The sequence below is a fragment of the Channa argus genome, chromosome 10 (genome assembly GCF_033026475.1).
Source record: "Channa argus isolate prfri chromosome 10, Channa argus male v1.0, whole genome shotgun sequence".
NCBI lineage: Eukaryota > Metazoa > Chordata > Actinopteri > Anabantiformes > Channidae > Channa > Channa argus.
Genome location: NC_090206.1, coordinates 13,510,340 through 13,524,495, shown reverse-complemented (window position 1 = coordinate 13,524,495; position 14,156 = coordinate 13,510,340). Strand labels below are relative to the sequence as shown.

At 38.1% G+C, this 14,156-nt stretch overlaps 1 protein-coding gene and 1 long non-coding RNA gene across 17 annotated transcripts in view; one reads left to right on the top strand and one right to left on the bottom strand.

Moving 5' to 3' along the window:
• Positions 1-261: 261 nt before the first annotated feature.
• LOC137133857 (protocadherin alpha-C2-like) overlaps positions 262-14,156 on the bottom strand; it is a 39,242-nt gene continuing 25,347 nt past the window's right edge. For 7 of the 16 annotated variants that reach the window (XR_010915299.1, XR_010915300.1, XR_010915298.1 and 4 more), the window contains 2 exons: positions 3,205-3,240; positions 262-1,778 (listed from right to left, as the gene is read on the bottom strand). Coding sequence is in view for 7 of the 16 variants with exons in the window: in XM_067517895.1 (XP_067373996.1) it covers positions 3,229-3,240 (12 nt within the window). In the remaining 9 variants the exon portion in view is untranslated. The other 9 variants (XR_010915296.1, XR_010915295.1, XM_067517898.1 and 6 more) reach the window with 5 other exon arrangements.
• LOC137133858 (uncharacterized) lies at positions 7,516-10,995 on the top strand. The gene is made up of 7 exons (XR_010915302.1): positions 7,516-7,610; positions 8,273-8,327; positions 8,417-8,465; positions 8,856-8,960; positions 9,130-9,276; positions 9,367-9,459; positions 9,930-10,995. It is a non-coding gene; the product is annotated as an uncharacterized lncRNA (long non-coding RNA).

Genomic DNA, 14,156 nt, shown 5'->3' with positions numbered 1-14,156 from the left:
AAATCAAATCTTCAATATTGCCAGTGTTATAAACTGTACTGCAATGTAGGCATCAAAACTACTGATCCATTCATGTAACTCTGACAGGTAAATTGCTATTGATTCACTTATTGTTTTAAGGTAACGTTTGGAAGGCCTTTAGCTTATGAATATTACCAACACAAAAGTAACTCGACTTTGACCTGGACCATGACCATTAAGATATTAACAGAATAGTGCAGCTGTCCCAGAGGACATGACTAAAATCATTGCATCATGTAATTTGTTGTTTAACTTTGTTTCTGCATTTAATACATCATCAGACCATTGCATACAATAGACTCACATTACACAAGTTACTACATATTGCACCACAAAAGTACCATTGTACAAAAGCACTTACTTATGCACTTATATGCTTGTCTGTAACACTTAACAACTTTACACCAGTAATGCAATGTGAGCTGTGCTAAAGAGTTTGACTACATGTGTTTGATCATTTTACTGTTTTCCGAACTAGTTGGCCCATAAATAATATGGCACAGAAGTGCCACTGTTAGTTTTTTGTTTTTTGTTGGTGTTTACATTAAATAGTTCAGCACTGACACTAATACAAAAGGGCATATGTATGGATACAGAAATATGATATATCCTGTATAGGTCAGCCATAAGTGTAACCCTCATTATGTTGCAGATGAAGATGCTTAAAGTAGTCAGTCATACACATGAGCACAGCTTTCATTGAGTGAAATGGTACATGTGCTGGTCATAACACAGAAGCACAAAAAGTTAAGCTCAAAATACAGTTAACTATATGATAAAGAAAATGTCCTAATTCTGCCACCCATTTACTCTTGCCTAGAAACCAAAATGAGATTCCAGATCTCCTAATCCTTTATGGAGATTGTTTTATTTCTTATGTTGTGCCATTAAACTGCACCATATGCAGTGCACCAAACCCGCACCATATTTAAAAAAGACACAACAGTAAGGCCTAAGGATAAAAAAGGATTGCTCAATATGATAATCTCACCATGCAGAAAAAACTTAAAGGCTGACACATGATGGCTAAAGGCCCCAACCTTATTTGATGTACTGCTGAACTTAGCTCACATAAAAATCACAAGGTCAAATACATAACAATAGCCTACTAAATGCTACCACCAGTATAAAATACTGATTCCTTTCAGTGTTGCTCTTACAATTTGCAAGTTGGTGCTTTTCTGACATATATTTAATTGTGCTGTTTCACTTCTCTGCTAACTTCTATATAATACATTGAGGCTGTTATAGAGCAAGACAAAGCACAAAGGGTAAAAATGTAGTATTAACATGTTACTTTTTTCAGAGACGATTTAAGTTCAAAACAGTCTTTTGAAGGCATTTCAACATTCCTGTGTTCACTTTAATAGTCCGTTTTGGGACTAAATATCCACTCGTGACGTTTTATCCTAGTCTCGTTTTGTAAATGTTTTTGTATGAACATCCTGGAATGTGGTTGAAGCCATGCAATCTTATCATGCATATTAAATGGACAGTGAGACATTGCTGATTGGCTTTTCATGTGCTTAATGAAAGAGAGGGGGTCAGGGGATGGGAGTGTCCTTTCTTGGTCACATTAGTCAATTTTGGGTTTCAGCTTGGCAATATAGTCAGAAAGCGGGACAAGACTAAGAAAGATAGATATGTGGGTGGTTTCGTTTTCTCCTTTGTACTGTGTAGCTTTCATGTCAGCATTAATCCAGTATGCAGCTGGAGGTTCGCCCTCATGTCGAACTGCTACTGCTGGTTGTGGATGCCTGCAAATGAAACAAGAGAATTACATAAGTCTTAAAAAGAAGCAGAGGACTGACAACCTTGTGCCTGGTCAAACTGACATATCTCATGCAGCCGACGTCTGTCACTCAGACAAGGGCTTCAGGCAGAAGACAGAGTGGGTGAAGGGTTTGGGCAGATCCTTGAACATGTACTGGTTAGGTGCCTATTCTATCAATGAAAACCATGCTCCCACAAATAGGTGAAAGAGGGTGGTTGCTAGGTAACTGGGTGACTGGTTTCGCTTTGTGCCTCTCCTGCACAAAGAATTAGGTCACATTCACATTACAGCACACAGGAATTCTAAAGTGTCTTTCTGTGATGTCTGTAACACTGTAATAATATTTTAAGTCTATAGCCCACTTATACACAATAAATAGTAGGATATAGTCTCAGCTGCTAGTAATGGGTCAAAAGGAGATGAACACAGATTAATCTTCACATGCTCAGCAGCCTTTTGAGAACATAGTGATTCAGTTAAAGACATCAGCCACAACAGTTTGTGCACCTGTACAATCTAATGTGATCCTATACAGCTGTTCTGCCACAGATGCTACTTTTACAAAGTTATAAGTTATCAGCCTGGCCATCTGATCTCACTATTTAAAATTAAAGAGGGGGCCAAAACATTAGAACCACCTCTTCTTATAATGCACTTCAGTACAACTTCACTACAATCTGTGACCTCAATAATAAACAAATAGTTGAATAACCACCTTTCTGATAGTTTCAACTTTAAAACTGATAAATTACAACCTCATAAAAGTAGGATTCATGGCAGAGCAGCACGTATTTTTTTTTTTGTTTGTTTGTTTGTTTGTTTTTTTGTTTTCTGAATACTTAATACTCTGTAATTTTGGAAACAGGTGCATTGCTGAGGGACTGACAATAGTTGGCTCTGACCTTCTTTACCAAAAGCCATGACTAGGAGAGGAATATTGTTTTATTACTGCTTTATCTGGATCACCATGTTTCAAATCACATTCATTGTTACACTCATTATATCATCAGTACTGTTTTTAATTTTATCACCTTAGCGCTTTGTCCTTTAGGGCCATTTAAACATGCAGTTATCTATTTTAGGCTGTATCAAATTCTATGATTAATATAAACATAAATAATCAGTGTGTTAGTTAGACTGCATATATGCATTTTTGTTGGTTTTAAGGATGAGAATGTAATATGCGTTACAGTAACCAAAATGTGGTCATGAAGAGGCTAACACACAAGATTTGGCAAACAGCGTGTTCGGTCAACTGTGACCCTTTGCAATTGAAAAAAATCTTATCTGAGAGAAATTAAGACAAAAATTATCCACTGAAAACAAACAAACACAAATCCAAAACATTATGTTCTGTAATATAATTCATAAAAGGGCATCTGGGGCGGGGGTGTAGGACTCCTGCATACCTCCAACTGCAGAGTGGACTTCCCTCATTTAGGGTACTTTAGAGTGGGAAGAAAAACAAAACAAGCAATTCAATGGTCAGGTCATTGCAAGCACAAATGAGCTGGTGTTGAGGCAGTATGAATGAAATGTTATCGTTGAAAAATACCACAGATTAACCATGATTGTTGGGCCCTATATAAAACATAATGTACAGTTTAACACATTTTAACTTTTAGCTAAACGACGATTCGTTCTGCAGGGAGCATACTTACCGTCAGACAAATATATATACTAAACAGTGAAGTATAGACAGACAAGTAATTAGATAGGTAGGCTTACATAAAAAAAACTACAGACATTCGGGCCAGAAACGATACCATTTCAAACTGCCTTGCATTTCACATCTGTACACACAGACACAGAATTGCCTAAATTTATACAACATATACACACACGGACTCCAGCCATTCACACTGTGCACTGGCACACAAGCTCCACCATACACATTCCAAAGATCATGTATCATGAAACTCCCGACACTGTTAATAGTAGAGATAAATTATATATCATTTTATTTTTTTAGGTTAAATTATTATTTGCATAATACTATGCTATACTACAAGCTGTACTTCATTGTTTGACCTAAGTATTATATGCAATTTTTAAGTAAAAAAAATATTGGTAGGACAATCCTTTCACTATTGAATATTAGTTTGTTTTTGTTTTTTTGACTGGTAATTCTATTCTTTGTATTAAAAGTGGAAATGTATGTTTCTCTTTCATTAGTTTTCTGATGGATGTTTTGACACGATCAGGGATTTTTAACCATGAATCAATGTACAATCAGATCATACACAGAAGTATCTCTTATCAAAGTACAAAACAAACACAGACATCACCAATCTGCATGGATTGTACATTTTATGCTTTTAAGATATTTTTTTGATTTGCAAACCGGTTTTAACAATTAAATATGCTCATTTAACTTTCCTACTATTTGAACTGCAACAAGTATCACTTTTATATAGCACAAAGTACATTTATATTATACTTCTTAAAAAACCTGAATTCAACCCTCGTTGAATATTTTCGTTGAGTTTTTTTTTAAAACCACAGCAAAGTATGTGTCATTTCTACCTGTAAAGTGGAAGCTGCAGAGTCACTAGTCTCTGTCAGTCCAGTACCTCTCGGTATACTTGACACGATGTACCTGGAGCCCTTTGGCAGAGGCTGTCTAACCACCAGCTTTCCTTTCCTGGTCTCTGCTAGAAACAGACTGTACCAGTAGGCATCGTTGGACACCAGAGTGGAATCAGCGATGGTGGAGTTCCTCTCACTGATCACACTGTTCCTGCAGGGAGGAGCCGCTTTGCTGGATTTGGGTTTCTGACACTTGAGCACTATAGTGACCAATATGGTGATGAGCAGCAGAAACGACACGGAGCCCAGACCGATCACCAAATACAGGTTCAGGTCTGAGAAGATGTCATACTCTAGAGGCCCCTCAGTCATGTCAGAGTAGGCCTTAACAGCAGTCTCCACCGTGGACAGCTTGATGGTGACCGTAGCAGAGAGAGCAGGGTCCCCGTTGTCCTTGGCAACAACAACCAGTCTGTGGTGACGCTGATCTCTGTAGCTGAACATCCTCATAGTCCGGATCTCTCCGTTGTATTGGTCCAGACTGAACAAGGTGGCGTCAGACACCTGTAGAAACTGGTAGGTAATCCGAGAGTTGTGCACCGAGTCGGTGTCTAGAGCTATCACCTTGGCAACCAGGGAGTCTTTATCGGTGGATCTGGGGATCTTTTCCTCCACCACCGAGCCGTGCGCGCGCCACGGAGACACAATGACCGGAGCGTTGTCGTTCTGGTCCACAATAATGATGTGGACGGTCACGTTACTGCTGAGTGGAGGAGAACCAGAGTCTCTGGCCTCGATGTGGAACAGAAAGTCCTTCTCGATCTCATAGTCAAACGTTTTCAGTGCGTAAAGATTACCGTTCTCTGGATTGATGGAGAACAGCATGGACATGGAGGTGTTGGCTATCTCCTTCTCTAGGATGAAGTAAACCAGATATTGGTTTTCATGGAGGTCAGGGTCAAACGCAGTGAGTGAACTGAGCAAGTCCCCAGGTGCGTTATTCTCTATCACACGTATCGTATAAAAAGACCGAGGGAACTGTGGAACATTGTCATTAACATCCAGCAGCTCTAACGTCATAGTTTCATTATCAGCTAAAGGAGGAGAACCTCTGTCTGTCACCGTGAACGTGATGTCATATTCTGCAACCTTCTCACGGTCTAACGGCTCTGACACAACTAGTTCATAATAGTTATCAGAGGATTCTCTCAGTTTGAAGGGCAAGTTATCAGGAATATAAAGATCAACCACTCCATTGTCTCCGGAGTCTTTATCACTGACACTAACTACCGCGATCACTGTGTCTATTGGCACATTTTCTTTAATTGGACTCTGAAATGACTTGATGGATGCTTCTGGGTGATTGTCATTCATATCTGTCACCTGTATTGTCAGCTTGCACTGTCCGGATAAGAAGTTAGGTCCCTTATCTCTGGCAATAACTTCCATTTCATAAAGTTTAAAATCTTCATAGTTTATCATCTCTTTCACTCTGATTTCACCATTTTCTGGATTTAAGAGGAACATTTTTTGCGTTCTCTCTGACGTGTACAAACTATATGAATAAAGTATTTCAGAATTGGACCCTTCGTCCAAATCAGTGGCATTAAGTGTAATAACTAGACTGCCAATCGGGGAGTTTTCCATCACATCTACCGTATATTTCTCTTTATTAAATTGAGGGGCGTTGTCGTTCACATCAAGCACGCGAACAATGATACTGGCTGTACCTGTGCGTGCAGGGACTCCACCATCCACAGCAGTCAGAATTAGATTATGAACAGCCTGCTGCTCTCTGTCTAGAGATTTTTTCAAGATTAAATCAGCAAACTTTGACCCATCTCTCCCAGTTTGAATTTCGAGTTCAAAATGTTCACTTGAACTCAAATGGTAATTTTTCACAGAATTCGTTCCAACATCTGGATCTGCAGCATTATTTAATGAGAATCTCTCTCCGCCGGGGCTCAATTCAGAAATGTCTAAATGCATCGTTCCTCGTCGAAAATGTGGAGCGTTATCATTAATATCCGTGATTTCTACTTCAATATTAAACATTCTTATCGGGTTTTCTATCGTGGCGTCTAATTTAAGAAAGCACGATGTAGTTGTTTTCAAGGGGCACAAAAACTCTCGATCGATTCTTTCCAAAATAAACAATTCTCCCGTGTCTTTGTTGATTTCAAGATATTTTTTGTTGCCTAAAACATCAAGGCGCATCTTTCTAACATTAAGAGTCTTCACATCTAATCCCAGATCAATGGCTAAATTAGCAACAACAGACCCTTCCTCCATTTCTTCTGAGACGGAATAATGCGTAACGGTGGATACCGTGGTCATGACGGCATGAAGGTAAAAGAATATGGAAACGTACCCTCTCCCGAATAACTGTCGGTATTCATGCCCCATCTTGAAGATTTCGTAAAGCCTAAAACTGTACTGAAACGTCGAAACCCCTAGTCTTGCTTAATGGGAAGTGGAAAGAAAGGAGGGTCTTTAAGCAAAACGTTTCCCTCTTCCTAACATTTACAATAATGTGGATTCTATGCCACAACTACCTAAAGTTGTCAAATGATCTATCGCGAGACTGATGACTTCATCATCAGGAAGTGTTTTTTCTTGGAGAACAGCGACAAAAATAAGTGTAAATGTCTCGAAGCAACTTTTCAAAACAGTATAATAATTTTATTTTAAACAGTGGTCTTTAATAGCCTTCTTATAAATCGGAAATAAGTATAATTTTGATTTTCTTTTTTCATTTAATATATATTAAGCGTTACTTATTTTGGTGGGACCTGGATTTTGACATGACCAGTTATTTTCAGTGTGTTAATTGTCTATTTACATTTCTATAACAACCTTTTTGTTGCATTTTGTAACAAGTGAAACGAGTTTTAAAAAAAAAAACTACATTTTCTGCTTGCTCTGCGACTTTTACGCACGGATGTCTCTGCGTAAAAACAGGGTCGAGTATGCTCAGAACTAGTGTGTGCACTCAAAAAAGTCAAAAAGTGAAGTGTTTGAAGTGCAAACTGTAATCATGTTTGACAAATAAGAGGATAATATGTTTGTTGAGCTGTAATGATGGAATAATGTTTGTTGCAAATAAATGAAAGAAATTTCACATGAATGAGATCAACACTTGTTGATCTAATGAGCATGAAGCGTTTTAAAACAACGAGTCGCTAGTGCGCATGTCTACAACCTCCGGAAATACATAAACGCAGCACCCGGAAGTCGGAGTGTTAAAGAGGGTGATTTGAATCTTCAGGCATCCTTGAACTTGTTGGTAATTACACAATAAATAACTGTTCGTATTTAGTATTGTGGGATTGTTGATTAGTTAAAAGTAGTTATTGGACACATTTGTAGTATTTATTAGCAATATTGACTTGTTTAATGCTACCTTTAGCGTTACGCACATGTTACAGTCTATTGCCACATTCCGAACGTTAACTTTAATCTCTGCCATACTAGTTATTTTTGTGTTCCTAAACTGTCGGTATCTTAAATTTATTTCTGCTGAGCATACTAATAACTTTAAATGTGGCGAAAAACGAAACAAGCAGTAAGAACTTTTCGAATTGCCTCGCTACTCTTTACATATTTTGTAGAAGTGGCCGGACAGCATGGGAGAGCATGGAGGCTCTTAGTTCGGTTGTGTACGTCCGTGCATGTATATCGAACAGTTATACGCTAAACAAACCTACTTAAAATTTGTGGCACGATGCCATATAACACTTTAAAACAATCACAATTTGAAAAGTGAAAGAATTGGAAAGCTGAGATGCAGCCACGACTTTAGTTGCATGCACTCTGTCTCAATAATTGACTTTAATGTAATGTTAGGTGCAATATGGAATTACCTATGGTGGTTAGAAGCTCTGTGTTTTTTTTTTTTTTTTTTTTTTAGTACTAAAGATTACAAAAAACTTTCATCTTCTTTATCAGATTTGCATCGTAATCTAAATCCTTTCCCATGCTCTTTGTGAGCACTTCATACATGGTAAGTCAAATTTCATGATACAATATAGCATGAAAGTTTTATAACAAAAATTCTTGAATAAATTTTTTTTCCTTTTCCCTTTCTTTCAGTGACGTCTATGTGGCAGTGCAGGCATTGTGCTACAAAGCCGAATTGAAGGTATAAATTCCTGAAAAACTACAGACTCTGCCAATATAGTGAAAGCAGCCATCATTATCTTAGTATATATTTGAATTGTCCATGTACATTTAAGACATGGGTTGCAGTTAAAACACATGTTTATAGATCTCATCCAAAACATTTTTCACAGAAAGCTTCAAGATAATTTACTTTTCGATGCATGTTATGTGAACGCACAGACATTTCCACGGAGAGAGACTTTTTCCTTCACATTGCAAACCATTTGAAAAACAATGAGACAGTAAATTGTGTATTTGCTGGCTGCTCATTCAGGACAAATATTTTCAAAACTTTTAAAAAATTTTTTTGTTTGTTTTTTAATTATTTTATTTTATTTTTATTTTTTTTATTATTATAATTTATTTTTAGAAAATGGAGAAGACTTTCTCATACAGAAGACAAATAGTTCTTCAAGGACAACCCGTGATTGCAGACTTGAAGAGCAGCTGGCCAGCTCTCTTTACTGCAAAGGAGGTACATATCCTGTATTACATTTACTTTAATGTGTCTCATAATGTGCTCAACCACAAACATTTAGAAGAACAGAAAATCAAGTTCTAAAACAAGCAAGGAACGCATCTTCTATGCTAATTCTTTCCATTCTTTCGTATACACAGTTAACGTGTATTGTTATTTTTTACAGATTGATAAGGAGTTCATGAGGATTTCCACTGTCCCCCTACTCTCGACATTTTTCGCCGGGCTTGACCAATACATTCCACGATTCTTTAGGTGTAAAGGTGGTATAGCTGGAAGAAGAATCGGACAGGTCATGCTTGCCATTTCTAAGGTTTGTGTTATGCTTTTTGTTTTTTCCCAAGTACTGTTGCCTTTTCATTCTCTCTTATACATTTTCTTATTTTATTTTCTGATCTCACAGGATGACAATGTACATACTATAAGACCTTGCATCCTTAGGTCTTTATGCGCCTACCTGAATGAAGACCATAAAAAACTAGTGAAGGAATAAGTGGTGAGTTACGCAAAAAATACCCACATACCCTGTACTTCTGCTGTTTAGTTTTTTCTTTTCATATTTATATTATTGCTATTTGATTGTATTGGTTCTTGAAAGCCCTCCAGAGATAGTAGGAAGCTAGATTTTATCATGTGAGAGATTACTAACTGGTGCATGTGTACTCCCTACCAACTACATTGGGTAAACTTATACAAACCTATAGAGCTCTGTTTTAAATACCATCTTTACAAGGTTATATTTTCATTTGTAAGCAATATCACTGTCAAAATGATATTTCTATATGCATTTACTATTTAGGCCATAGCTGGAGGTTTGTGTGAGTGAAGTTTTATTTAAGCCTCAATTTTAATTATTTGGAATGCATGTTTCATTAAATCTTTGAGTCTGTCTTGCTACACTTTATCTTATGTGCTTAGATGGAATTTCATTTTTTTTAATGACCCCTCTTGTATTTAATCCCACAGGACACAGACCTTGAGGCAGATAGTAACATGGAGCAAACAGTGATGGGAGTGTATGTCATACTGAAGGATGGTGCGCTGCCTGACGATAACCCACATGACATTGGTGTCCTCATTGAAGGTATGGAAGTACTCACTGGTTTGGGGAACATTGCACTGGCTTGTGCTGTTATTTGGACTCATTTACTGTTTGGACCTAAGCTACCCAGCAGAGCTCAAATGCACTTTTAAAGTCCTACAGAAGATCTTTCTCAATCTTGATGGACAAAGGTTGTCATCCAAGGTTCAGTTTTTCAAAAACAAGCTTCTTGAGTAAATGACATTGTACAAGACTCAAGTCAAACAAATGCACTTTTGGAGTTACGCATCTTTGACCTTCAAGAGTGAACTTGAAGTTCTAGTTATGGCATTGCCACAATGAAATTGACAGAATACAACACCACAGGGCGATTATTTTAAATACTTTAAGGTTAGTGGTGCTCAAACACTAATATATTTTAGTTTTAAAGTTACCTAAAGTGGCTATACTTTTTGTTTTTTAAGGCATTCTTCTTGTATCTTTAGACTGATTATTTGGCACCTAAGAGTAATTGGGATTTTTGGGGGGATTTTTTTTTTTTATTGCTCATGTGTCTCTTGGTTATATTGTGTAAAATATTTGAAATGTTAAAATACTCTTGCACTCAATTCTGAGTTTACTTTTATGATGGGCATGTTTTTAGCTCAGATGTTACTGAAAAGGTTTGTTGAAGTTTGAAGCCTTGAAACACAAATTTGATGTTTGTTTCTGTATTGTTGGTAAATGGCTTGTTAAAAAAAACATGTTTTTGTTTTAAGATCTAAATGACCAAATTCAACATTTTGCAAGATACATAATTGGTTTCTTAAAGCCACTACAGTTATGAAATTAGAATACAAATACTCATTTGCAATTAACTTTACTAAAATAGTAGCTGTGATCCTAATTTGTGGCCTATGACAACACACAGTACAACAAATGTATGACATGCTCCTAAGGGAAACAAGCCATTGTTCATGTATGTTAGTCAATGATTGTAAAACTGTTTTTGTTTTTATCTTTGTATTTTTGTGTAATTTGACTAAATTAAATCTGACTGAGACAACGAAACAGGCTTGTTAGTTCATTGAACAAAAGGGATTTTAGGTGAATGGACAAGGTTACTGATGTAGAGCGAATTAGAAATACATTTACTAGCCTAACCAAAAACAAACATTTAAATGCAACAAAATGATAATAGATTGGATGAACATGATAAAATTATTTCTTATCAACAGCTATATGTAGTGTTCAATTAACATGTTCAAGACGGGCTGTGTTTACTTGGTTTGATTAGATGCATTAAAGATGCTATGATAAAATCATGTTCATTTTATTTTTTTGAGTGTGGTGGATGTGCACATCTTTCTGATCAATTATTTCAATTTATCTTTACTTTGTATTTACTGTAATTGACGTGTTTTCTGCACCATGGCCAAATGTCTCTTAACCTCTAATACGCAAATTTGATTAGAAGAAGATGAACATTTATAAACAAAAATAAATGGAATACAATAATTCAACAATTATTTAATCTTTATGTTTAAATTTTAGCAGTATTGTTACTCAAATTTGGCTACCAAAAAGGTAAGGAACATTGTTTTTTTTTCTGCATTATGGTACATTATAACCGATTATTCGCACTTGATGCGTAATAATGGGAAATAGTAGGCGAGTACAACTTGTCTAGCACTAACATCCCATGAAGGCTATCACCGCAGCCGATCATGTGTGACTGCGGGCTTAATGGACATTCACAAAGTACATTTGTGTGGAACACATGTTTGACATTTCCCCCATACCTGTAAAGTGGAAGCTGCAGAGTCACTAGTCTCTGTTAGTCCGGTTCCTCTCGGTATACTGGACACGATGTACCTGGAGCCCTTTGGCAGAGGCTGTCTAACCACCAGCTTTCCTTTCCTGGTCTCTGCTAGAAACAGACTGTACCAGTAGGCATCGTTGGACACCAGAGTGGAATCAGCGATGGTGGAGTTCCTCTCACTGATCACACTGTTCCTGCAGGGAGGAGCCGCTTTGCTGGATTTGGGTTTCTGACACTTGAGCACTATAGTGACCAATATGGTGATGAGCAGCAGAAACGACACGGAGCCCAGACCGATCACCAAATACAGGTTCAGGTCTGAGAAGATGTCATACTCTAAAGGCACATCAGTCATGTCCGAGTAGGCCTTCACAGCAGTCTCCACCGTGGACAGCTTGATGGTGACCGTAGCAGAGAGAGCAGGGTCCCCGTTGTCCTTGGCAACAACAACCAGTCTGTGGTGGCGCTGATCTCTGTAGCTGAACATCCTCATAGTCCGGATCTCTCCGTTGTATTGGTCCAGACTGAACAAGGTGGCGTCAGGCACCTGTAGAAACTGGTAGGTAATCCGAGAGTTGTGCACCGAGTCGGTGTCTAGAGCTATCACCTTGGCAACCAGGGAGCCTTTATCGGTAGATCTGGGGATCTTTTCCTCCACCACCGAGCCGTGCGCGCGCCACGGAGACACAATGACCGGAGCGTTGTCGTTCTGGTCCACAATAATGATGTGGACGGTCACGTTACTGCTGAGTGGAGGAGAACCAGAGTCTCTGGCCTCGATGTGGAACAGAAAGTCCTTCTCGATTTCATAATCAAACGTTTTCAGTGCGTAAAGATTACCGTTCTCTGGATTGATGGAGAACAGCATGGACATGGAGGTGTTGGCTATCTCCTTCTCTAGGATGAAGTAAACCAGGTATTGGTTTTCATGGAGGTCAGGGTCAAATGCAGTGAGTGAACTGAGCAAGTCCCCAGGTGCGTTATTCTCTATCACACGTATGGTATAAAAAGACCGAGGGAACTGTGGAACATTGTCATTAACATCCAGCAGCTCTAACGTCATAGTTTCATTATCAGATAAAGGAGGAGAACCTCTGTCTGTCACCGTGAACGTGATGTCATATTCTGCAACCTTTTCACGGTCTAACGGCTCTGACACAACTAGTTCATAATAGTTATCAGAGGATTCTCTCAGTTTGAAGGGCATGTTATCAGGAATATGAAGATCAACCACTCCATTGTCTCCGGAGTCTTTATCACTGACACTAACTACCGCGATCACTGTGTCTATTGGCGCATTTTCTTTAATTGGACTCTGAAATGACTTGATGGATGCTTCTGGGTGATTATCATTCATATCTGTCACCTGTATTGTCAGCTTGCACTGTCCGGATAAGGAGTTAGGTCCCTTATCTCTGGCAATAACTTCCATTTCATAAAGTTTAAAATCTTCATAGTTTATCATCTCTTTCACTCTGATTTCACCATTTTCTGGATTTAAGATGAACATTTTTTGCGTTCTCTCTGACGTGTACAAACTATATGAATAAAGTATTTCAGAATTGGACCCTTCATCCAAATCAGTGGCATTAAGTGTAATAACTAGACTGCCAATCGGGGAGTTTTCCATCACATCTACCGCATATTTCTCTTTATTAAATTGAGGGGCGTTGTCGTTCACATCAAGCACGCGAACAATGATACTGGCTGTACCTGTGCGTGTAGGGACTCCACCATCCACAGCAGTCAGAATTAGATCGTGAACAGCCTGCTGCTCCCTGTCTAGAGATTTTTTCAAGATTAAATCAGCAAACTTTGACCCATCTCTCCCAGTTTGAATTTCTATTGAGAAGTGTTCACTTGAACTCAAATGGTAATTTTTCACAGAATTCGTTCCAACATCTGGATCTGCAGCATTGTTTAATGAGAATCTCTCTCCGACGGGGCTCGATTCAGAAATGTCTAAATGCATCGTTCCTCGTCGAAAATGTGGCGCGTTATCATTAATATCCGTGATTTCTACTTCAATATTAAACATTCTTATCGGTTTTTCTATCGTGGCGTCTAATTTAAGAAAGCACGATGTAGCTGTTTTTAAGGGACATAAGAACTCTCGATCGATTCTTTCCAAGATAAACAGCTCACCCGTGTCTTTGTTGATGTCAAGATATTTTTTGTTGCCTACAACATCAATGCGCATTTTTCTTATTTTAAGTGTCTTCACATCTAATCCCAGATCAGTGGCTAAATTGGCTACAACCGAACCTTCTTCCATTTCTTCTGGAACAGAATAATGGGTCACGGCGGATACTGTGTTAATCGTGGTAGAAAGAAAGAAAAGTATAGAAAC